Source organism: Rhea pennata, chromosome 6 (assembly GCF_028389875.1).
Source record: "Rhea pennata isolate bPtePen1 chromosome 6, bPtePen1.pri, whole genome shotgun sequence".
NCBI classification, from domain to species: domain Eukaryota; kingdom Metazoa; phylum Chordata; class Aves; order Rheiformes; family Rheidae; genus Rhea; species Rhea pennata.
The window spans coordinates 34,211,602-34,235,724 of record NC_084668.1 but is presented as its reverse complement, the minus strand read 5'-3'; the positions used below and the strand labels follow the sequence as shown (position 1 = coordinate 34,235,724).

Sequence of the window (24,123 nt, the reverse complement as noted above, 5' to 3'; positions counted from 1 at the left end):
TCCTTGGTTTTAGATTCAGTTTGGGTGTTAATGTTTCTTGCAGTGCTAGTTAGCTTTTACTTTTTTTTGAGATTATTAACATTTGAACAAAGTAGTTTCAGCTTATCGTTTACGGAAAAAACATAAAGGAGGTAACTAAAAGAATTTTAAAATGAACTGATGACAATATCTTTTTTCAATGGAAAGTATTTGCCCTTGAGACAATGCTGTTTTCATTGTCTTTGTTCTTTATCAAAAATATACATAGCAGTGGTAATAGTATTGTCTTTGCTTTGATTAGTCCTTTTCTATCTTTATTTTTACCCTCACTGGATGTAAATGTTCTACATTGCAGCTTCAAATCCAGGGAAATGTCTGTCTTCCACAAATTCCACATTTACCTTCACAACCTGTAGGATCCTTCATCCATCTGATGTGACCCAAGTTACTCCCAGGTACGATGACTCCTGGTATTCTAGGAGCTGCTGCTGCACAGGATTAAACAGTTGCTTTCCAGCTTTTAACACATGGACCAGCTTTAAAAACATAGCGAGGCAACTAGGCAGCATGTAGGATACTACTCATACAAATGGCTGTAATTATTAAGGGAATAGTTAAAATTTCCCACAGTGAGAGTAGGGAATAGGTCAGGGTGATTTAGAAGAAAGTAAATTTATACTCTTAAGTAGAAAATTTCTTTTATCATATATTCATTATAAGAAGCAATTGATACCTATTTGGTCATATTTTTTAAAAACTAAGTTATTGCTGGCTGTTTGTGTAGATATTTGATTTAATACAGTACAGATGATCATAGTTTATATTTCAGATTCTATAAGATTTTTTTAAAAATCTTTATCATAAAGGTTTTCATTGCAGTTAGCCAGTGTTACTTTCTGGCTTGGTTGATTGTGTCTTTTTTATAGTAGAATACCTATGGATCAGTTGTCTGATTCAGAAGTGTTAACCCACTTTAATATTCTTGTTCAAATATTTGGAGTTTTTTTGTGAGGATTTTTGGCTGTTAGGTCACGTTTAGTAGAGGAGTTTAAGTGTGTCTGACATCCAGTATCCATCCAGAATGTCTTTTCAGAAAACAGAATAATTATAATCAGTTTTGGGAAGCATAATCTGAGTTAATGTTGGAGCAGAGGAGATTACAGGGTTTGTGCCTGGGAAGTAAAGACTGGTATTAATGTGATATTAGTATGATATTCTGCAGCTGATAAGAAGCAGCCTGTCAAGGTTGTATCATAGGTTGTCTAGGGAATTCAGGTTTCAGTTGTCTGGAAATTTAGCAAACCTTCGCTAACTAATGTTTTCTTCAACAGAGTAAGTTTTTTTTTTTCATGATTCACCACCTTATATGCCTTATAATTGTTTTATGAAACATGCAATTAAAAACTCCTGAGTGACAATAGTCTTGGAAAGTTTTAGTCTCTCTTGTTTAATCTTGGACTAGAACTTACTTTCTGAAGCTAAATAGGAGGCATAACACAACAATGAGCTTGATTATAAGGCAAGATTGTTCCAAGAAGTGTTTTAATAGAACTTTAAAATATGTTTTTTTCTCCTCCATGACTATATATTAAAAATTATATGCAGAAGCTAAAATTGTATACAAAAGATTTTTTTTTCAGTACTTACTGTTCTGTCTATTAGAATAATGGCAGAACTTCTCTGTCAACATAATATTTTCTAAATATTTTGCAGAGTAGTAATTCTGAATCTGTTAAAGTCGACTCTATCAAAGTTAATACCAATAGCTTACTTTTTCTCGAGTCCTCCACATGCAAAAAGGCAAATATGGAGCAGAGCAAGTATGAAGATGTCTAATGCGTGTATCTTTGTCATGTTTTTATTTTGTTTCAGCTCCATGTGCACTCCATTTTCACTTGGAAATAGTGCTAGCAGCACTGGAAACACAGTAGTGAGCACTCCAGCCATGTCTTACAGGCTTAGTATTGGAGAGTTCCTTACTAACAGAAGAGATGCAACTACTACCTTCAGCAGCACCAGAAGTCTGGCCAAACTTTTGCAAGAACGAGGCATCTCTGCCAAGGTTTATGATAGCCCCATCTTTGAAAAACCGCCTTTGCTACATCCCCCTCGATCTGTTCTTATTCCTTCTACTCCACCAAATTCTCCCTCACATTCACCTTGTCCTTCCCCTCCACCATTCGAGCCTCGAGCCCATCTCTTAGAAAACTTTCTGGCTTCACGACCAGCGGAAACATTCTTGCAAGAAATGTATGGCCTAAAGCCCTCCCGTAATGCTCCAGACGTAGGCCAACTGAAGATGAACCTGGTGGACAGGCTGAAGAGGCTGGGAATTGCCAGAGTGGTCAAGCCCCCTGAGGCACAGGATCAAAGGAGAAATCAGAGGCCAGAGGTTGGCCTGCAGAGACAGGACTCGGCTGTATTTTTAAATGCAAGTAGCAACTTAATGGCAGGACTGAGAAGAAATCAGAGCCTTCCAGTTATGATAGGGGCACTGGGAGCTCCAGCTTGTGCACAGTCATCAAAAATGGATATCCTAAAGGAGAAATGATTGGTTTGAAAAACAGCTCCTTTGTAGCATGGTAAATAATAAATGACAGGTGAACATTTAGCGCAGACAGGCTTAAACGTGTTACAGAAGAGTTGGAGAAGGCGCGTGCATGTTAAAAGATGTGCGAGAGAGATGTTGGGATTAAAGAGAAAAGAGCATTGCTTGGGTTTGAGGAAAAAGGGTTTTGTGGAACATAAGAAAAGAAAGAAGAAACCAAAGCTTAGTTTTGAGGCCCTTTTCAGGATCTGTCTTGCTTAGGCAAAAATAAAAGACCATAGTAGATATTCTCAGTATTTTAATCTTTTAATCTATATGTTTAGAACTGTCCTGCAGGTGCTGTTCTATTTTTCCACCATATGATCATGATGTTTTACTAGTTGTTAGCAATCAGACCATGCCATCTAAATATGATATTAAAATAACAATCAGTCTGATTAGTATCATTGGTTCAAGATTCTCTCTCCAGCAAACAAATACAGAAACTTGGATTCTTTTGATTCATGTATTTTCCAGTTCAGAGGCTGCACTCCTTTGTAACTCTTTTGAACGCCTCTCCATTTTGAGAGGCAGGGGAGAGAACCTTTCATGCTCTGTAAGGAAATAGTGCTTCTATTTATGAACACAGAAATTGGTGGTTAGGGTTTGTATTTTGAAAGGGTGCAATTGTGCTAGTGAAGTATTAACGGAAGTTAATCTCTTTCCAGAGGTTCTGAAGCACACAGAAGAAGGTGCAATGAATAAGAATTAAAAAGCAGGAAAAGTATGTATTAGATACAAAAAATGTAAAAGTATTTTATTTCGCACTAAGGTAACTTTCCAAAGCGTGCTGTGCATCTTTTTTTAATGAGGGTAGTTTTGCACATACGAAAAATCTCAGGCACATGTCAGTGTTGCAAAGGGAAATAAAACCTAGGTGCTTGATTCAGGTTTTGCTTTTATTTGACCTAAGCAGAGAGCATTTACTTAAAGACAAGTGTTGGAAGTTCTGTGATCAGAATGTTCTCTTGACAGGTAGCAGTCTGTATATTTGAGAGTTCTGTAGTAAACTAAAAGCATTTCATTCAGGTATTTCTGATTTTAGGCAGGATTCTGTTTAAAAGATTTCATTAAGAAAATTTTTGGAAATCATTTTGGATCTGTGGTTAAAGCAAAATTTAGCATTCCACATTCTGAAACAACAAGGAAAGTAAAAGCTAGTGTTTTTTGCAGTGCTTTAATGGATATAAATCAGTTTGATCTGTATTGGAATTTTGTGTTTTGAAAATGCATAGTGATTCTGAATCTGTTTCTGAACAAAACTGAAGCAGACTTTCTGCCTCAAAAAGAGTGCCCAACTCTGTTGGAGAAATCTGATTTGTCCTAGTGGTAATTTGCAGAATATTACAACCCAGGCTGTCTTTTTAAATCAGGGAAAAAAAAATCATCCTGTCCAAGATTCTAGCCATAACTGAGTGAACAACAATATATCAGAATTTGTAGCATAACTTACAGAAGAAAATACATTTGCTTGAAATTTCTAAGAGGAATGGGTCTTTGCTAATGACCAGAACAGAAACAAATTTTTACTCTTCATATAATTTTTTCACTGTACTTTTCAGTGTTCTGAAGTAATTTCTAAGGTCCACTTCCATACAACTAGCTAAAACAGTCAAAGTTTACCCTGCTTGTTATAATGTATATGGAACATAGCTGGTACCTTTCTGGGATCATGGGGTGAAGCATCAGTAGAAATACACTGATTTGAACCTGGCAGGAGGCACCCATCATAACCAGGGCCCTTGTTGCTGCAGGGTTATTTGGAGCAGGACAGGAAAAGATAGTTTCATAAACTGGTTTATAGGTAACTTATAATGTGGCCTTTCTACTTTTACAGCCCTATAGATCTTACAGTGACTCTTTGTGATACAGTAGGCTTTTCTAAAAGAAAAGGAGTAACCACTTCAAACTTGCACAAGGATTCTCAGCGGAAGCTTGTTTATCAGCAGCGCACAGAAATATGCAGGAACTCCTGGAGTTGCCTTTCACTCTCTAAGCAAAATCTTACACTTCTAAAAGGTGAATTTTATTTAAAATATTATATACGGGTTAATTTTGTTTTAAATGAAAACTGTTTAATTTCTTATTGTAAGTATTTATGTTTGTACTTCCTTAGCTGTGCACAGGATCTTACTTAGCTAAGTAAGAATAAGAACGAAAGGAGTGGAGGTTATTTTGTTCTCCAGTGAACTAAAAGACTGGTATGTTTATTGTGTATTTGCAGCTCCCAGGGAAACAGCAGGTGTGAGTAAACAGAGGAGTGTATAATGTGTCAAATATATGTCCATTTTATATACACTTATTACAGGAACCATGTAAGTTACAGTTAAACTTTCAAAGGCATTTCACTGTGTTCCTAACTAACTTCATTAAGTAACTCCAGCCATTGGATCATTGTGTGTTAGCAGCAGAAGCAACAAATCAACTAAATCAGAATTCCATTGGCAGACCAGGCTTCTGCTAAAATTCATCTAAAAGCACATTAATGAAATGTATGCTTGTCTTTAGGACACTTTCATATTCCACAACCTAACAGTATAATGTGGTTCAGTTCAATCAATATTATGGATATATCTGAAAGCTTCTTGTAGGATGATGTATAATCAGATACTTTACACAAGGCAGGAAGAAGAGGAAATAATTTTTATACCATTGTGCTTGTGTGTTTGTGCAGCTGGCTGATGCTGCGGTGCAGTGCTGCTGAAACTGTCATGCCTTTATACCTTTGGACGATGATGTCTGTTGTGTATACATGTACCTAACTTGCAGTGACAGGGTAAACTGCTACTTCTTCCAAATTTACTGTTTCGTGCCAAAACCCAGAAGACAAGGTTTTTTTAATGACTTACGTGTTTCTGATAGCACATGGCATAGCTGTCATCATTATAGGAACTGATTTGGCTTCTGTTGCTTCCCACCAGAGAGGAAATGAACTTGTGTGACTGATAGCTGAGATTGTGTACGAGATCTTTTGATGCAGATCAGTGTGACTTGGTTGAGGGGGAAGGCGAACTTGAAGTAAGGGAGAGCTGTGTTTGGAAAATTCCTGTTATCTTGCAGGTTTGGGACAGAACCAAAAAAACCAGATGATACAAAGAAAGGAATTATCCATGCATGTGAAAATTTAAGAGGCTGAGAAGGAAATACTTGTAGTACTTACCTATTCAGATTCTAAGATGGCTTAAACTAAGTACAAATTTAACTTTATGCCTACAGAACTAGCAAGCTGTAGTTTCACTGGCTTTGATAAATTCAGTGATATTTGCATGCTCAAAATACCTGTGGTCAATAAAGTGGAAAATCTATTGTAATCTAAAAGCAGAAGAGGAGGAAGAAGAAAATGGGGTTTGAACCTCATTTGGCTGTTGCACAAGGGGATAACACACAATATTTAAATGGTCTGGGAACTTGGTATTTTTTTCATCTGCTTTTGGCACCTCCTGTTGTTTTATGGTGGAGTGTAAATTTGATAATAAACATGTATAACATGCCCTTTTTCGTTATATTGGTCATCTTGTGTGGTTTGTTTCAGATGTAAATTTCTATACTGCAGTGCTCTTTAATAAATTGAAATTAGGCATTTTTAAAAATTAGCTACAAATTTAGTGACTGGTATACTGTGCACAAGCTTAGTAAGTTGGTATCTGCACGTGCTGGCTGTAAAAGCTATCTGAGAAATCAATTAAAAACTTGATCAGGCAGTTCCAGACCGCTGTTGTGCTCATACCTAAGCAATTAAAGGTAGTATAAATGCGCAATATAAACTTCAGCCAGACTGTGATTCCAATATAAATGTATGATGATTAAAATTGGAAAACAAGATTTATAGAGTAGTTTCTGCTGCAGTTTTAGAAGACCATTGTTTAAGAATGAAAAGATTCACAAATAAAGAATAGCTTATCAGCCTCTGAACAGAGTATTTGAATTTGAGCCTCACTTTGAATATGTGGCAATAGTCCATGTTTTCTGGTTCTTGCTCTTTTTTTCCCCTGTCATTTTACAGTAGCTTATAATATTTTTTAGCATAATGGTAACAACTAGCAAGAAAAAAAAAAGACTTCTCTGCTAGATGTAAGTATTCATCAGGGTTTTTTTTGTGGCCTTTATTTTATGGTCTCCTGTTTGGAAGCATATATTCTATTTTCCTTGTCTTCTTCTGACCTTCAAGGGAAGATTGTTTTGGGCTTTTACAGGAAAGTGTGAGATCAACAATGTTGTTTTTCTGTCGTAGTAGCTGATGTTATGTCAGCTATCCTCAATCTTTGTGATAAGATGGGAGCATAGACTGCAGCCAAGCACCTTACCCTTGAATAATACTCCCTTTGAGAAGGTCTCACTCAAATTCCCTTTGCACAGAGGTGCTGAATTCTTGCCAATCACATCAGCCTGGGGCTGTGCAGGCTTCCTGCAAGGCAAGCCCCTGAGCTTGCTTTTCCAACCCAAAAGTTTGGATCATCTCCAAAGCATTCAGTTCCTTTCTTGGTACCGATTGGGAACAACCCTGATTTGCTATTAATAGGTTCTCACTTTCATTAGTACAATAAACTGCTGATAGTAGTTTTTCCAGCAGTCTGTGTATGAGACATCTCAAGGAACAGGAAACCACCATTATTCTGTGATAAATATCCTGTATTTATTTAGCTTTCTTACTTTTTTGGCATGGAAGGGTGGAGAAGGACTCATGCCCGTGTCAGACCAAGGCTGACTTTTCAGGTCAGCATTTCATATGCTGAAGCTTTTGAGTTGGAGAAGCTTTTGAGAGAGATTGTCTTCCTAGTACGCTTGGTCGTCGTCAGGCCTCTAAATGGTTAGGCAGGATCCAGCTGCAACTCCAGCCTCTGCATTGCAAGAGATGTTTGCTGAGTTTCCTTCACTAACAGGTACGTAACTTACACTGTTGTCTAGTATTCACTGTATTTATGCGAGTACTTAACATGTTTATCTTATTATTTGCATGCCTTCAGAACGAAGGCCTATGTTACTAACCTTAATTCCTTAAGGTTAATTTCTGACATGTTGCAGAAGTGTTTGTCCTGTGATGGAGAAGCATTATAGCCATAACCTGAGGAACCTCCGATATTGGTGGAGTTGGGATTTCTGGCTATGTGCTCTTTCTGCATCAGAGCTGTTTACAGTGTGTCTGAAGACAAAATCGATGTTGTTGGTATACAAATTCTATGGAGTTTGTTGCTCTGGAAGTTACTCAGGCACAAACAGCGATGCCTGTCATGCTCCTGGCACTGACAAAGTGGCAGAGGATTGAAGCAGTCGTGACGCATGGTCTCTGCAACAGCAGAGCATCCTTGCAGCTATAAGAACAGGCCATCGGGGCAAACCTGCATAGGTTCTGTGCTGCGTTGTAGCATTGGCCAAACAAAAGAGTGTCTTTTGCAGTCATGCAGAACCTGTCATGTTGACAGAATATATGTTTATAAATATTAATTTGCTGATGTTTATTGTGTCCTTCAAAAAGCATGGCAAAATATTGTGTGCACTCTCTTTAAAGTGGAATGGGTAGCAGGAGCTGATTAAATGTGGCTGGCTGGTTGCCATGGTGACAAGAACTCCCCAGCTGCTGTTGGAGGCAAAAGGAATCTGCAGGAAGAGAGATCCTGAAGAGCAGCTGCTCTTTCCTGTTGAACTCGGGAAAGATCTCTGCTGTCCTGAAGCATCTGAGCCTGAGGAGTTCGGACAACTGCCACATCGCACGAGTGGCCTGAAGTGTAAGAATCTGGGGTTTTTTTTCAGCCTGTTCTCTTAGCATTTCAGATGCAATAAGGGAAAAGATTGGATTTTTTTTTTTTTTTTTGAGATTCTTCTTCTGGGAAGTGAAGAAGTTGAAGCTGTTTATAGAGATCAGTTATAAAAACTATATCAGCAGGGCAGGACTTAAGGTTAAAACTCCTGCCGGGATCTGATATTACAGTAATAATTGGAAGGTGAGAATTTTCCTCTACTAAATCAGCACCCGCAGCTCTCACTAACCTTTCAGTGAACTTCTGTGTATTGAGTAGCTCTAGCGCAGTGCGGGTAGGGGAGAACTGGCAGGCTTTACTGCTTGTAGTGAGTTGAATTGCCTTTCCAGCTTTCTTTTTTTGAAATCAATTGAGGGTCATGTTTAAAGGAAGATATTTAACTACAGAAGTTTGAGTATTTTCACTCTTATTTGGGCTATAATATCTAGCTGTACGCTTGATTCATCATCTGCATTGGTAAATGAAAAGTTGCTAATTTTTATGACCACTAGAAAGTAGTCAGCTGCTTGCAGAACCTCTAAAACACCTAGTGCATTCATGCATACCATTGTATGTATGCCTGTCTATAGCAAATCAGATATATCTGTAAAGTAGATGACATTACAGTTGTGTAAATGGTGCAGACAAGACTAGTCTCTATTACTTGTACCTAAGGACAAGCCCAAAACATCTTATTAGATCCTTTGCTGTGTGTGAGAAGAAATTTTGAAGAAGTTTTGCATATATACACAGCACTTAGAGAACTCAAATAAGATTTGTAGATGTATTTGCAATACTTGTTTTATTTTTTGTCGGTTGGTTGGTTGGGGCTTCTTGGATCTTCAGTATTATACTTACTGTAGCAACCCTAGGTTTCATAAGAAAATAGAGGAAGATGTATGTCATCCACCAAAGTCTTAACAGTAGATCTGACTTTGAATGTTCCTCACTTGCTTTTCAGCACTTTGAACGGTGTTCCTAGTGTGCAGTCATGACTCCCTTTACATGCTATGCTTGCCAGGATCCTTGCAACAAAAGTGGTAAGAGATTTATTAAATCTCTGTTAGATGCAAAGAATTTCAGAGCAAGGTAAGGAAGATAGATTTGAGAGAGAGTGAAGAGGACTCTTAAGTTCCTAACATGCTGTTCTCAAAATGCAGCATCTTGTCTTCCATCTCTTTTCAGTTTGTTTCAGATTTGAAGTTTGTTTACCCAGTGGCACATAGTTAAACAAGTAATAATACATCTGTGTGTGTGTTACGATTTTTTTGGACACTTCATGTAGTTGTATACTATTGAGTATCCATGTTGATGTCTAGTATTGTGCATATAAAATATAAAAAGTTGGATAATACATTTTATCTCATGATTGTTATGGGATTGCCCCAGAAGCTCCATGCTGGGTGGTGACTTAAGCCTTTTTAACATCATCCCGTCAAATCAAGTATCTGAGTTGCATTATAATTATTGTGTTCAGGTTATAAAAGATAAGAGAACTTGCACCATTTTGAAACAAAGTAGTTAAAAAGTTTGTCGGTGTAAAATCAGGAAACAGTATGTGTTTGTTCTGGGAATTGTGACATATCCCTAACATAAATAACTCAACTATTGCTTATTTTAAAATCAGGTACCCTTCACTAAGAACTTTAGAAAGCCAAAATAACTTTGGTGCAAAACCTTCCAGGATGTCCAAGTAAGTATCTTCTTAAAGGAGGGGAGAGACTTCAGTATAGAAGACAAAATGCTTTCCTAGACTGAGAAAATGGAAATTTTATACCTCTCCACAACAACTGACAGCCTTCCTTAAAAGCTGCGGTTACCTTTAGTAACTGGAAGCCTACTTAAAATAGAATTGCCTTGTGGAAGTTCTGCATCTCTATATCCTATGACACCTCCCTTGATAGCTATTAAGAGTTGTAACCTCTTTAAAGCTCCAGGGAAAGAGCTACAACTAAACACGGCAGCTCTGGCATGCACGAGGGACATGCAATGAGGGCTGGGGGGGAACAGCTCTGTCCTCATAGGCAGCTCTCGCTAATTCGTTACGACTCCTCTGAAATCTTCATCTAGCTGCCTTAGAAAATGTCCAGTAGAAAAAATGCCTTTGACAAATTTCTTTTTTACTACAGCTTAATGTAACAAATTCATACAGCATGTATGGTGAGCTGTTTGTATTATTTTAGAAATAATTTTATTATTGATCTAGAACCATTACTGTTATTTGGTGCTTATTTTAATGATGTTCATGACTTCCATGTACTGACAATTGAACCTTCAGCTTTTATGTAAGCTTTAAAAAGCCACCGAAAGTTAATTGTGTCTCTGTCTCCATCCATGTTAAATTAGGTCTAGGGAGGGATTCTCAAAAGGAACACAAAATTCTTCAGAAAGACCCTTTTGTTGTTTGTTTTCTGTCATATAGAGATCTTACAACTTGTCTTTATTTCAACTCATTCAAAGATATCTGAAAGAACTAGTTTTGGCATTTGTATGTAGAAACAAGTAAGTGAAGAGGAAAAAAGCAAAATGGAGATTTTTGTTACAGGGCCTATGAGCCACATGCAGTCAGCTGTGAGTTCTCTCAATGCCAACAGCTGTGTGCCAGGCATGCTGTGGCACTGAAGACTTCCATGCTTCTCTGTTGCTTTATGATCCATCCCGTCCCCTTGCAGTCTCCTCAAAAGTCCATGTTTCCTAAATAATCACTATACTGGCATCCAGCAGGTGACAGAGAGGAATGGAGCTCAAACACCTGTATCGCAGTTGGTCTAATTAGCAAACTGAAATGCTCTCCTCAGTCCGGACACCGAATTTTCTTGTTGCTGTGGGATTTTTTTTTAGTTTGGTTTGGGGTTTTTTGCCTGCTTACCTTTTTTGAATGTTGCTTTATCTTTTGAAGCTGTGAGGTGCTGAGTGATCTTTGCTTATAATCAATGATGGCCAAAACTCCATGGATTAAATTATTAAGATAATACAAATCATATCCTTAGTGCCTTGCAAGCCCCTGTGTTATGTCTGGTCACACTAGCCCGGCAGCACAGGAGGCTTTACTACAGCAACAGGCTCGTGGTTCTGAGATTTGAAGCACGTAGTCACTAAGCTACTTTTGACTGTCTGCAACTCTGAACTTTTTTCATTTGTAGAGGTGTACCGCCCTCCAGGAGGCACGGCAATCAGCAGAAAAGCAGAAAGGCCCCTCATGTGAGTACAGTGGCACAAAGCAGTCTGCTCTAGAATGAAGTATTCTTACCTGAATGAACTCTCTGCCTGGGGGATGAGTGCATTAAGGTCAGCTTGTGGAGGTTTTGGCTCCAGCTGCGGTTCCATGACAGCACGTGGATTGCGCGAGTGCCCTATTTTGTTTCCCTGTTGAGTGGTTTCTGGCGGTAACCTTAAGTTTTTGATCTGTTCTGGATTTTGGGGAATCTGCCATACACTCAGGCCTGTGCTGCCACTTTTCTTCTCCTTGCCATCTACAACAGCTGATGCTTTGGGTTCCCAGTAAGTCAACAGTTTGGCAGCTATTTTATTATTATTATTATTATTATTATTACTTACTTTGACTGTTCCTCTTCATAACTGATATTTAACTCTTGGTTTGCTGAAGCTTACCCGGAAATAGGGTTTTCTTGCACTTCACCGTTCTGTGTGTTGTTACAGTGGGAGAATACAGGTTGTTTGGTGTCGGAGGGAGACGTACCTCTGATTCATCACCCAGAGTGGCATGCCACTACGTGATCATTATATTCAGTCTCACATTCTTCTCTAGCAAGGCATGAGGGAGAAGCAGCCAAATTAATCAAGTAACTATATTTGTGGCTCACAAATTCAGTCTGTGATAGAGGCTGAATCTGGTACAAAATATTCCATCTTGCTGAGATGTGTGCTGGTCTCGTCTTGGGACCTAACAGCAGGGCATAGAAATCCTTGCAATGTCACCCAGGTGCAGTTGAGTAATTCCTGAGAAAGCTGGTGAGTTTCCTTACTTTTTTGGGGGGGCTAAATGTGATTTCCAGCTTAAAGGTTGAATGTCATGTTTACTTATATTAATTTACATTCCTCATTGCTGAAATAAAGATTAATAACTGAAGTCTAGCACATAGAATTCAAGAGGTCTAGCTGCTGATTGTTCGTTCTTCATTCCCCAGGCTATGGAAAAGGCTGTGGAAATTGCACCTGGCTACAAGCTTAGGCGGGCTAAAGACCATCTATCTGTAGTCCTAGAGGATAAATTTTTTGACAGAAAATCATCATCTGTGGATGAACAAGTTGCACCTGTCACTCCCTGGTAACTTGAAAATGTGTGTTTAGTAGGATTGTTTTGAGAGTCAGCTGCTATCTACTTGTCACTTCTTGTCCCTGCCATGGCCACGCATAAAAACAAAAAAGCTTGTGAAACTGGGTAAGCTTGAGCAAGGGGAGATTCCCCTGATGAAGACAGGCTGAAATGCAGTGGGGCTTTGACCAACCCCCTGACTCATGCCACTGCAGAATGGAGGTAAGATCAGATTCTGGTATGAGTTACAGGAAACCTGCAGTCTGATTTTTTTTTCCTTTCCTTTTAATTAATTTCACCAAAATTCTACAACAAAACCAGGATCTCGTTGGTGGGGAGATCTTCTCCCCACTCAATCTTTGGCTTGCCTGAACAAAGCTGAAATACACACTTGCATATACAGCATTCCTGCAGCTGTCAGTGTAGAATGGCAAGGCTGATGGTCTCCCTTCCAAAGCTCAGATGCGATGAAGTCACAGCAAAGGATGTAACCTTCCTAGTGGCTCCTTGTCATCCTTTTAACATCTGCTCTGTGTGTGCACTATGCTTAGAAGTCAACATGTAGGCATGCCAGTACACTGTCATAAGGGGGTGAAGGTGTGAAAATGAAAAAAGGCTTGAAAGCCCGTCCAGCAATGGCTTACTTCTTAGATGTAATGTGTATCTTTTGCACCATTTAATGTTGATTGCTTCTGTTATTCTTTTGCAGCGCCCCAGAGAAGAATGAGACGTAAGTATTAGCTATAGGTTCTGGGGTCAGAGTCAAAAAATGTGTATCCTTTACTCCTTCTCTCTTTTTTATTGATACAGCCTATGTTATCTGTCTTCCTTTCTTAAGGCACCTACTTTCATATTTTGCTTGGAAGATTGCTCTCTGCTTTCTTAGTGTCAGCAAAATGTGCTCTGCATTCAATCTGTATTATCATTTGCTTGAAGATGGGGCATTTATTGTTCTTGCTGGTGATCAAGAAATAGTATCTGAATCTTGCATAAAATAAGATTTCAGAAAATCCTAAACTGAAAGAGCTGTTTCTATGCCATTTAAAGCCATTTAAATGCAACTGAACCAACTATCGTTATTTCTCTGCTCCATGTTTTCAAATAACAGTGCTGAGCTGAATTGTCTCTAAATCTCTTGGGAATCCAGGTCCAGATATTGTATGCTGGGTCTATCTTGATTAAATTGCTATGAACCAAAAACTTGTATCTATTAGAACTGAATGACTGAATTTCAAACTTGATTACTCACTTCAGTTCACTGAAATGTACTGATTCCATAACCTGTGTCCTCTGTAAGTTCTTAGCATCTCATTGCCTTTGATGGAAAGCAAGAGCAATGTGGAATTATGTAATAACTAAACTGTGATCTTGGACTGTGGTCTCCATCTCTAGCTGAGTCCTTCTGAAGCTACAAGCGTTTACTTTGTTAACTTAGAATGCGTAAGAACTTGGGAGATAAGAACCTGCTCTGGGCAGGGATGTTGAAGGAAGTCAGGTGTTGGTAGAGTTACTTTACCACCACTCCCTGAAAATGATTCTCACCTTTAGGAAGCACTCAAACTAGTTACAGAGAATCTTGAAAAATCTTCTAATACCACTTCAGGGAGAGAGGGTGAGGAGACAGCACCAGCTTATGGGTGCAGAAGCCCTGTGTGTGATGCAGAGATGGTATATTTTTGCAGGGAGGATATTGTCACTGACTTGCAGGAAGAGATCGCTGAGATGACAGACATGATGGAGCAATTGCAGAGAGATTATAAGGTCTCACACAACCAGGCAAGTCCTTTGTTTTCCCATGCCTTGGTTAAAAAGGTCATTTTGATTGAGATAGGCAGGAGGGGAAAGGATTGTTTTGGCTTCAAACAATAGCTCAACCCTTTCCAAGGATCAGGAGCAAGAGATTGCTGAGCATGTGTTCAGTCTGTTGGGCTCCTACTAGAAGAGTTTTCTGGGGAATAGTACAGAGAGCTGGAAACCAGCGTACCTAGATAGCTGTTGCCATGCTGCTGTGAATATGCATGTGTCCTGGGGAAGTAACAGCATTCTGGAGAACTGTCCTAATTAAGTCACCTAAAACAATGGGACTTTGGCAATTCTAAAAAATTCCAGAGTGGTTCTTCTCTACAGATGAGACTTGGAAGTGCCTTGAGCTACTTTATTTGCTTTTTAGCTGCTGGCACTGATAAAGGAAAGATTTTTGCCAGTCTCTAAAGATTAATTGCATTTTAAAGCATTTTATACAATGGAGAAGTGAATACAAATACAGGTTTTTGTGTTGATAGTAGTTTCAGCTTGAAGGTTTCTGTTACTCTTGCAGTTGAGCTCTCAGTAGATTTGGATAACTCAAATGAAGCTCTACTTACAGCACAAATTTTCAAATGAATGGGAAAGACAAAAAACCTCTTTCTCTTTTGTTTTACTGGCGGCTCAGTGAGCATCTCTTCTTTGCAGCTGGAAAAGGACATGGAAGAAAAATGCAAGGAAATACAAAAGGAGTACGAGTGTATGATCAGGTACAAATTCTGTGATATTCAAGGCAAAAGTCCAAGGATGAACTGAACCAGAACTTCTGACTCTTGTAGTTTTGAATAAGACGGGAGCTGAGCAAAGATTTATGTATGTGGTGTGGTGGTTTGGGGTGGGGAAGGGAGAGGTGTTTGTTTCCTACTTCTGCCTCCTTGTGGTTGTTCAGAGAGAGACAAAAAAGCCTAAACTTAAGTTTCAACTAATCTAGTTTACAGTAATGAAATTCAAACTCATTTTGGCTCTTAGATCAGGCCAGACTGAAGAATCTTTTTTCCATACTGGGAAGTAAATTCCCATGCCCTGTGAGATTTTGTTTTTTCTTTAAAATGTTTTTATTACCTGTGGGCCAAAATTACTATGAAAGGCAGCTGTCAGGTCCTGGACTGCATGTTTTCTTGACTTGATGAAAAGGGGCAGCAGTGTGTCTGCTAGGCATGAGGGTTTCTTTGTTTTTTCCTTTTGCAAACATACAGTCTTGGATTAATATCACATAGAACAATTTGATGCTTTCATTTGTTCTTATTTTAACAGAGTTGTTCAGGATTTCACTTTAATGTTTGAGAAGAAAAGAGATTGTCAGATTAGCCTGCAGCCTGTTAAGCAGGTCTATGAGAAAATGAAACTTGGCAATTCTGCACAGCAGGAGTCCTGGTCCCTTGAAAGAGAAAGGACAGGCTTCTCTGAGCATGGTTGTGCTCACCTATCTCTAACCCATAAGCTGGTGCTGTCTCCTCACCCTCTCTCCCTGTCTCCTCACCCTCTCTCCCTGAAGTGGTATTAGAAGATTTTTCAAGATTCTCTGTAACTAGTTTGAGTGCTTTCTAAAGGTGAGAATCATTTTCAGGGAGTGGTGGTAAAGTAACTCTACCAACACCTGACTTCCTTCAACATCCCTGCCCAGAGCAGGTTCTTATCTCTCAAGTTCTTACGCATTTCAAGCTAACAAAGAAAACATCTTCCTACTTAAAGGACTGCCAGATATGTATGGTTCATCCCAAATAAGTGATTAAAAACGGACATAAAACAAACACATGGCCAAACTGTTGTTTTTTTGAAGAGAAATGTCACAAACAACAGGTAACAGAGAGGATACCTGAACCACATTGTATCCCCTCAAAAGGAGATGTGCTGCAAAGCTTCTAAATGGCCTTGTTAGGGCAGATTCTATAACATGTTTGTGTTTGAAAAAACTAAAAGCATATAATGTAATGTCAAGACTAGAAGAGAAGAAAGTCAAAGCATAAAAATATACTTTTTATGCTTTGACTACTGGTGGTCTACAGTGAGCCAGACTGAAAGAACAGTACAAACTCTGCAGGAGAAAAGACACCAGGTATTTCTGATCTCTTTCAGCTCTGAAATGAGAGAAAAATGGCAAACAAATTTCTGGAAGAATAAAAGTGCATCATTTGGCTGTGTCCCCCCTCTTGATCACACTGTCATCGTAGCTGTTAGTGGTAGAATGAGGTGAGAGGCAAGAGCTGTGCTGTGGAGAGACCTGTATGCACACGTTTTCCTTATACCTTTCTTCCACAGCTCACTTCAAGAAGCTCATAGGTTAGAAATTGCTGGCTTGCAAGAACATTTCCAGAAGTTACTGGAGCTTGAGAGAACAGCTGCAGAAGAAAAACTGGGTATTGGCAGACTTTGTGAAGAATGTTGTGTAATTGTGTTTATAATTAAGATTTTAGGTTGTTAAATTATCTGAGAATCTGTTCCTACAATCCTGACTCTGAGCTGAAAAAAATAGCACCAATCTGAAACTAGTTACTATTAGAAAGTTCTGCAAAGGTTCCTCCCCTTTTAACATACTTAAAACACCTCTCCTTTTTTTCTGCTTAGAAATTGAGGAAAATTTGAGAAGAAACTGTCGGAACTGTCACTGTGGGAAGAGGCAAAATTGTTAAGGAAAAGGATCTAGACATAATAGAATTGCATTCCTTTGAAGTATTAGTGTATTGAGATTGTTATAGTTGATTAGGACCTGAGTTAGGTTTAAAGTAAGATCTGGGCATGAGGTGAAGTAAAGTATGCTGGAATCAGAACTTTCTACATATCCATCAGATTTCTTGTGTAGTGAGCTACCTAGGCTCACCATATACTGATTTCTGGGGAAGGTTGGTAGGATTAACAGTGTTTCTCATTTTGTTTTTCTTTAATCATTGGTTGTCAAGGAAGTTTTCCTGATCAATGATAATGGCAGGACTACTTAGCTGTTTGAGATGTGACTGCTTTTCCTTCTTTCCCTGTGAAATGGATGTATTTAGGTGAGATGGTCAGGCAGCACAACTGTTCCAATGGAGTTATATTGCCTTTAATCAAATTCTCCTTGAAATTGACTTGATTTCTAAATTATACATTCTACCACTAATGTAAAATCAAATAGCATAGACCTGCCCTGCAAGGTGTGGATTAAGATGTTACTGCAGTTCTAAGTGTTAGCATTTTCTTGTTAACTAAGTATTTCTGACCTCCTTTCTCAGAGGGACTACAGAAAGAATATAGGCTTCTGAAGAATGCATTCAAAGTATACCAGGTAAAGGTGTTCTCTGTCCTGCAGTCCTCTTCGAAAGCGGATGACACTCAATTCCGTATTTTGCTTAATGGCAATGCAGTGAATGAATAGACTGAATAGATATGAATAGAATGAATAGATAGTGAATGAATAAGTGGGAAGACTTGGGCACAGAAGACTTGTTTTGGTTCCACTGCAATCTGGGAGAGGGATACATACCCTTTTGAACAACACAGCAGAACTTGTCTTATGGAGACAGTGGTAGGATGTCATGAAGCTGGTAGTTTGACGTTTAACAGTTTTCCTTCGCTTCTGCAGAGGAGTAATAGAAGTTCAGAGACTCTTCTGTGAAGACAACTGCTTCTTCTGCTGTTGCTCCTAAGAACAGTCTTATCAAAAGTTTTCCAAACTGTGAATGGCAAGAGCTATGTCAAGGGGTATATTTGTAGCTTAGTGTGGGAGATTCTGAGGTCTCTTGGTCTGTATGCATGAGTGTTTTATTTCAGTTTTGTTCTGTTCATGTGTAGAACACCATTGCTGATGAGATGGAAGAGAAGTGGCTTAGAAGAGAGGCAGACTGGAAAAAAAGTGAGAGGATTGAGTGGGAGAAAGCACGGTTACAGCAAAGTAAGTAAAGAGGGAGCTTGTATCTGCAGGCTCAGGTTGCCAGAAGGGATCTCTGGCTGAGACTGTCTCAGGACAGCAAACTGCTACCAAAGAACAATATTTGCTTGAAATTTAATGAAGTGGAATAAGTGAAATGAAACATAAAACTTTCTGGGACTGGAAATGGCCCCAAAATAATAACCTTATTTAAGAGATCATAACTAGTTGGAGCAGTGTGTTCATCATGTTCCTGCTAGGCTTCTTGTGGCCCAGCAGCAAGATGTGCCATGTTGCAGTACATGCAGAAATCACAAGGGTTAGCAGTGACTGCATCAGAGTTGCCACCCAAAGGAGGACCCAGTGGAAGAAGAGGAGTATGTTTTGGGAGGCAGAAATACAGATTGTTTGAGTTTATAGGGTGACAGCTGCTTATAGGGTGGACTTAGCATTTGTTAGGTCTTCGTTTCCTGCCACTTGATGCTACACGGGGCTACAAAAGTTGGTGGTAGAGAGTTCTGGTAGAAAATCTGGGAAAACATGCCACATTGCCCCATATGCCTAATTTCACTGCACAGAACTGGGAAGGCTTGAGAGGCTTTGGTGTGTGTCTTTCTACAGAGCAGATGCTGACAAATAAATATGAGAAAGAACTTCAGGAATTATCAAAGCATCTTCAAGATAGAAATGCTAAAATGGAGAAATCTTTCCAGCAAGAGAAAGAGGTAACTAGGCCTGGGGAAATCATGTGGTGAGAGCATTTTGTCTTTCTGTCTGCATCACACCACTATCTTGACTGAAGGGTGACTGTGTGTGGTTGATTTGGGGTGGGTTTTTTTTCTTTTTTGGTCAGAGTTGTTTTAAATCCCAGGGATTTAAAAAGTGTTGAACACCCTTTGCATTGCTGTTCAAAAGAGTGACAAGCAATCTGTTCAAATGCCTATTTTTTTTGTGTGTGTGCTCGATAGCAGATGGCTTCATGTGGGCATGCTGAACACAAGCTTTTCCAAACTCTATTTTTTCTCAGGTATTTATGAAACAGCATGAAGAAGACTTGGAGAAAATAGCAGAGTTGCAGAAGTGCAGAGAGGCAAGTTTGGTTGTGAAAGCAGAAAGTGTCTGTAGTGCAGATGTGAGTGGTGCACCCTTAGCAGTTGGCTACAGGATACTTGGCTTGAAGTGTGTGCGCGATGTGGTAGTGGGTAATGGGCTTTCAAGCTGTAACTTCCCAGGCAGGGAGGCAGGGCAAGGTGCCTTAGAGCTCTTAACATGCCCAGGCCTTAGAAAGCACCTATAGGCCAAAAATGGATTTTTGGTTTGAATGGCTTTTGTTATGGCTTTCTTTCTAGCTACCGTAAGTGTGGGTTATCTTTGAATACATCATGCTACAGCTTGATCAGGTCCCTCACCACATGCGCTGCTGTAATTTGGTGTTACTTGGCGTGTAACATCTCTTCAGAAAAAAAGTTTTACACCACGGCCCAAATAAAATCCAGCAGCATGGAAGTATGTTAGAGTACCTGAAACAGTGAGCCTGAAACTGTATCATTCTGGCTGGATATAGGCAGACCCCAGCCAGCCAGGCTGAGGACCGAGCAGCACAGTTAGGTTTTTCTGAAGGATCCAGTAGCTTAGTGCGCGCCTTGGGCAGGCCAGATCCCTGCCTGTAGCTTGAAGCTGGACTTCCCAGTCAGTCAAAAAAAAAAGAGCAGTCTCACGCCTTCTCTTCCACAAAGGGCTGTCTCCTCGAATCAGCCCCTGTGAGCTGAGACTGTCAGCACTTCCTGTGCTGCGTGAGAGTAACTAAACACTTAGGCCGGAAACTACACTGTATTCCTGCAGAGCCAAGATAGCAAAGGAGACAAAGCACGTTGTTAGGACTAGGAGCTAATCCAGACCTTGCAGGGCTGAGCATGTGCCAGGCCTGAGGGAACAATGGGGAGGGCAGCAGAGATGGGCCTGAGTGGTAACACTGTCCCCTCATGACTGTCTGTGTGATTCACTGCAGCAGCTGGAGGCTGGTATCAGGGAGAAAGAAGTTAAACTTGAAGCTGCCATGACCGGTCTGCAGGATGCCCAGAATGAACTTCAAAGAGAGGTGGGGAGAGCATGTGAGATCACCCGGTGACTTCGGCCAAAAGCATATGCAGAGGCTCCACTCCTGTCTTTGGACTGTGAGGGAAGCTACTGTGATGCTCAAACTTTCAAATTTTAGTGCAAAATACCTTCCCTATTGATGGCATGTTGCACGTTGGCAACTGAGACCTTACTCATTGTTTCGTTCATCTGATGTGTTAATGTTGCTACTCTTTAACTAAGCCAGTGTCTAGGTTCATGGTCACTCTGCCAAGGCCAGGCTGGGAAACGAATGTGTCCGCGCTCACCGGGTTAGCAGGGGATCAAGGCAGACCATCGCAGATGGCCAGATAGAAAGCTGCAGAACTAGAAAGGATGTCTGAAAATGTGGAGTAGCATAATGACCCTTGATACTTTTAAGGGGATTATAACTGTGTTAGTTAATACTTGGCATGTCTGCTCTATATTTTAAGATTTGTTTATATATTTTAATATTTTTATTTATCCCTACTCTTTACCTGTGGCTCACTACATTTGGGAAAGTATCTGAGCATTCTCTTCTTGTGGAGACTGCAGATACTAGAGCACTTGGCATAAGCACATTTATCCGGCTTCTGGAAATCTTGGGAGTTGTCGCATTGCAAATATTAGCCTCCTGTAGGACTGACTCTATTCTGCATGTGTGAGAGAGGCTCTGCATTTCCCTGTATATCTCCTTTTCCGTTTCCATGTGTAGCATATTTATTGCATTGCCAATAATCTGATTTCCTCAGAGAAGTCTGCCAAAGAGAGGAAAGGCTGTCAGCTTGCAATTGTGCTCTGTTCTCCCACTACCTATCAGAAACTTGGATGTTGGTGTAAGAGACTGTGGTATTCTACCTAGTGCTGTATTACTATAATGTTAACTGTAAATGCATATATGAGGATAAAGAGATGTCCTAACTTACTGTGAAATTACAGCTATTCTGATCTGACAGTTCTAATAACCTGTTCCTCCAAAATTAGAAAAACGGAGCAGTGGAGGCTGAGGAGGACAAGCTGTATTTGGTAAAACTTGTGTTTGTCATCAGCCAAGTTCTGCAATTTGCTGCTGCTTATATTTTCTAGTTGTGATGTTGTCCAGGTTTGCAAAGAAGAAAACTTAACCGTGTTTTCCTCCTCCCACCAAGAAAACAAAAAATTTACTGCTGGAGAGAAGTATCAAGCAGAGAATTGCAGCAGTTGAAGAAAAACACCAGATAACTGCAGCTTCTCTGCATGAGGAAAACGTTAGCCTGAGGTAGGTGCAAAATTAGTAAGAAATTAAGAAACACAAAACTGAGCACAACTAAGCCAGTATAAAGGTAACATATTGTGACATTAGCTTATTTTTATCTTCCTATGTGTGTTCTGTCCCATCTGTATGCTGCCCATCGTTGTATGGGGCCTGTCACCCCCCATTACAACAGAAGGGGAATGTCTGTAGCTGTGACTGTATGATACAGCATCCCAGCAGTATGCACAGGCCCTTTGAAGGCTGACAAATGACTGACGTAGCTTTTATGCTTTTGCCATCTGACCAGGAGCATTAGAAATAGCGGTGTTTGTTTTCCCTTTTCTTCTAGAAGCTTGGCTTATTACATCCATTAGCTGCAAGCCAGGCAAATGTGTCCAAGAGTCTCTCTTTTTTTTTTTTTTTCAGTCTTGTTCATAATAATATTTGATATTTAGTATTTTGCTTAAATAATTTTAATGTTTTCAAGTTTTTTTCTAATTTCATAGCTACTATTCCTGTTATCCTGTTCTATTACTAGTATCATCTGCCTGTTGATTTTTGGCAGTGACATCCTTCCTGTTCAATTACTGAAGAGGAGGGATGTGATACCCCAGGTCAGTGTAAGCCAGAACTGCCCTCTTTCTTTCTTCATGTGAATGAGCGTAGCTTTTTTTGTGAAGGAGTTAGGGGGTCATTGCCAATTGGCCAGATATCAGTTGCTTTATATGAGAAGACTAAATATGGAAGAGAATTGTAATTGACAGATTAGATTCCTAGCTGATGAAGCATTCCTAATCAGACTCATAATTAGATGAGGAGATGCCTAATACACCCTTGGTTATGGCATGTATTAATTCTGCTGGAAAAAATTGCCCAAATTTCTATACCAGGAAGTCCTTGGGAAACTAGCTCCTTCAGAGTAGCCAATGGTACTTATTGTAGCCAAGTGTATGTATTATGTATATGTATTTTTGTTTGTTTGTTTGTTTAGATTCCTGCAGAAAAAGTTGTCAATGCAAGCATGTTGTCACTCACACTCCTCTGACTTGGGAATCTCTATGTGCACTTAAAATTTGTCAAAAGTGCAGACTTTATAAAAAGGAAAAGCCCCCCCCCCCCTTTGAATGGAAAGGGAACTGTGTGAGTTCAGGGCTTCTAAATCACTGGCTAATTAGCAATGTGGCAGCCCAGGCAGTTAGTATAGTAGGAGGAGGAAGGAAGGCCAGGGTGTGTGCAGAGAACTGAAAGTTGCTGAAAAACATAGGTGACTGGAAGAGGTAAGAGGGCTGAGAAGTATGTACAGAGAGAGGCATATCTAGGGCGTAAATCCACAGTAAACCAGGCTACATTAGTTATTTTGCCTGTGGAATATTATGATTCTTTGCTTTCGGTTTCTATCTGGTACTCAAGAAAAGTAACAATGTGTTGGACATTGCCCAAAATAGGCAATCCTGCTGAAACCAAGAAACAGGTCATATACAGAAGTTTTTCCGTCCTTGCTTCAGCTCAGCTCTCATTGGTTTCATGCTGAATCTCTAAGCAAGTATCAACCAGTATCTAGGAAAATAACCCCGAGAACTTAGAAGCACAGATTTGTCTGCTTCTGTAACTGCTTGCTGCCTCTGCCATCTATTAATGTTCTAAACACTTTCACTGTCAACAATCTCTTTGCCTTTATCTTCACAGACACAAACTAGTAGAAAAGAATGAAGAAGTATTCAGCAGAAGAGTCCAGGGAAGGATTTAGGCTCCTAAAATAATTGTAGTGAAGACCGAATCTGTTCAGTGAAGTAAGTCAACCATCACCTACATCGGCATCACTGCTAATGCTGAAATCCGTAATGCCATTTTAACAGAACAAACATTTCATTAAAAAAAATAAAAACGGTGAAAAATTGGAGCCTAACAAAGCTTTACTTTCTACTCAGAGCTTGTATCATCCCCAGTTCTTAGTGCATACTCATCATAGGATGTACTACAAAAATGTTTTTGAGGAGTTGTCACTTACCTAGCAAACTCCTCTTTGGTTACACCTGCAGCTGAGATCTGAAGGCCACCAAGGTAAGTGCAAACAGGGCAACAGGCCATCTTCAGGCATGAGGCTGCACCCAAACAATGGATGTGAATGCTAGGACTGCTTCAGGAGGAGGATACTCTGAAACACAGAGCACCTCTACATCCTGTTGAGGATGCTGGAGGACAAGCACTTGACTTTGCCTTGGGATGTACTGAGACTCTAAAACTGAATGAGTTAAAGGGGGAAAAAAATATCAAAAACACTGATGTGAGCTGGTGCATCCTGTGCTGTGCCTCTGACACTATTCTAGCATCTCTGCTGCTACGATGATCAGTCAGGTTTGTGGTGCTCTCAGGCTGTGCTGAGGGAAAGTGGTCTATGTTTTCAGTTACTAATTCTAGGGTATTCTCAGACTACAACTTTTACCTTATAGTCAGGCCAATAATTAATTAATTAAATGAATGGGGAAATAAAATTTGCAAACCCTCCCCTTTATTTTGCAAAAGCTAAGCATAAAATACACAAGTTTCTTTAACAGTTGTCTCTTTAAATTT

General features: G+C 39.7%; 2 protein-coding genes and 1 long non-coding RNA gene across 8 annotated transcripts in view; all 3 read left to right on the top strand.

The window, feature by feature from the left end:
* TRAK2 (trafficking kinesin protein 2) overlaps positions 1-6,069 on the top strand; it is a 35,716-nt gene extending 29,647 nt beyond the window's left edge. For all 3 annotated transcript variants that reach the window (XM_062578347.1, XM_062578348.1, XM_062578346.1), the window contains exons 15-16: positions 335-434; positions 1,852-6,069. In XM_062578347.1, coding sequence (XP_062434331.1) covers positions 335-434; positions 1,852-2,530 — 779 coding nt within the window. In that variant the 3' untranslated portion in view covers positions 2,531-6,069. The remainder of the gene's footprint in view (positions 1-334; positions 435-1,851) is intronic.
* Positions 6,070-8,183: 2,114 nt separating this feature from the next.
* Positions 8,184-9,994, top strand: LOC134142272 (uncharacterized). The gene is made up of 3 exons (XR_009958811.1): positions 8,184-8,289; positions 9,263-9,341; positions 9,929-9,994. It is a non-coding gene; the product is annotated as an uncharacterized LOC134142272 (long non-coding RNA).
* A 2,455-nt stretch (positions 9,995-12,449) lies between these two features.
* On the top strand, positions 12,450-23,581 carry FLACC1 (flagellum associated containing coiled-coil domains 1). Of its 4 annotated transcripts, none has more exons than XR_009958825.1 (9): positions 12,450-12,589; positions 13,287-13,307; positions 17,587-17,639; positions 18,146-18,245; positions 18,843-18,946; positions 19,249-19,311; positions 20,230-20,319; positions 21,421-21,576; positions 23,239-23,581. XR_009958825.1 is itself a non-coding variant. In XM_062579260.1 (9 exons), the coding sequence occupies exons 1-9, from the start codon at positions 12,562-12,564 to the stop codon at positions 23,297-23,299; spliced, it is 630 nt and encodes a 209-aa protein (XP_062435244.1). In that variant the 5' UTR covers positions 12,450-12,561; the 3' UTR covers positions 23,300-23,581. The 4 variants fall into 4 exon arrangements, 3 of the variants coding, with proteins under 3 accessions (XP_062435244.1, XP_062435245.1, XP_062435246.1); XM_062579260.1 differs by having other exon boundaries at positions 21,467-21,576; XM_062579261.1 differs by adding an exon at positions 16,457-16,737 and having other exon boundaries at positions 12,579-12,589; positions 17,587-18,245; positions 21,467-21,576.
* The last annotated feature ends 542 nt before the right edge of the window (positions 23,582-24,123 follow it).

What these genes read in the sequence shown, in the direction of transcription:
- FLACC1 (XM_062579260.1), top strand. Translation starts at nt 12,562, where the DNA reads ATGAACAAGTTGCACCTGTCACTCCCTG. An exon ending in ATGCATTCAAAGTATACCAG is followed by an intron (nt 17,640 to 18,145) that starts GTAAAGGTGTTC and finishes GTTCATGTGTAG; the next exon opens with AACACCATTGCTGATGAGAT. An exon ending in CTTTCCAGCAAGAGAAAGAG is followed by an intron (nt 18,947 to 19,248) that starts GTAACTAGGCCT and finishes ATTTTTTCTCAG; the next exon opens with GTATTTATGAAACAGCATGA.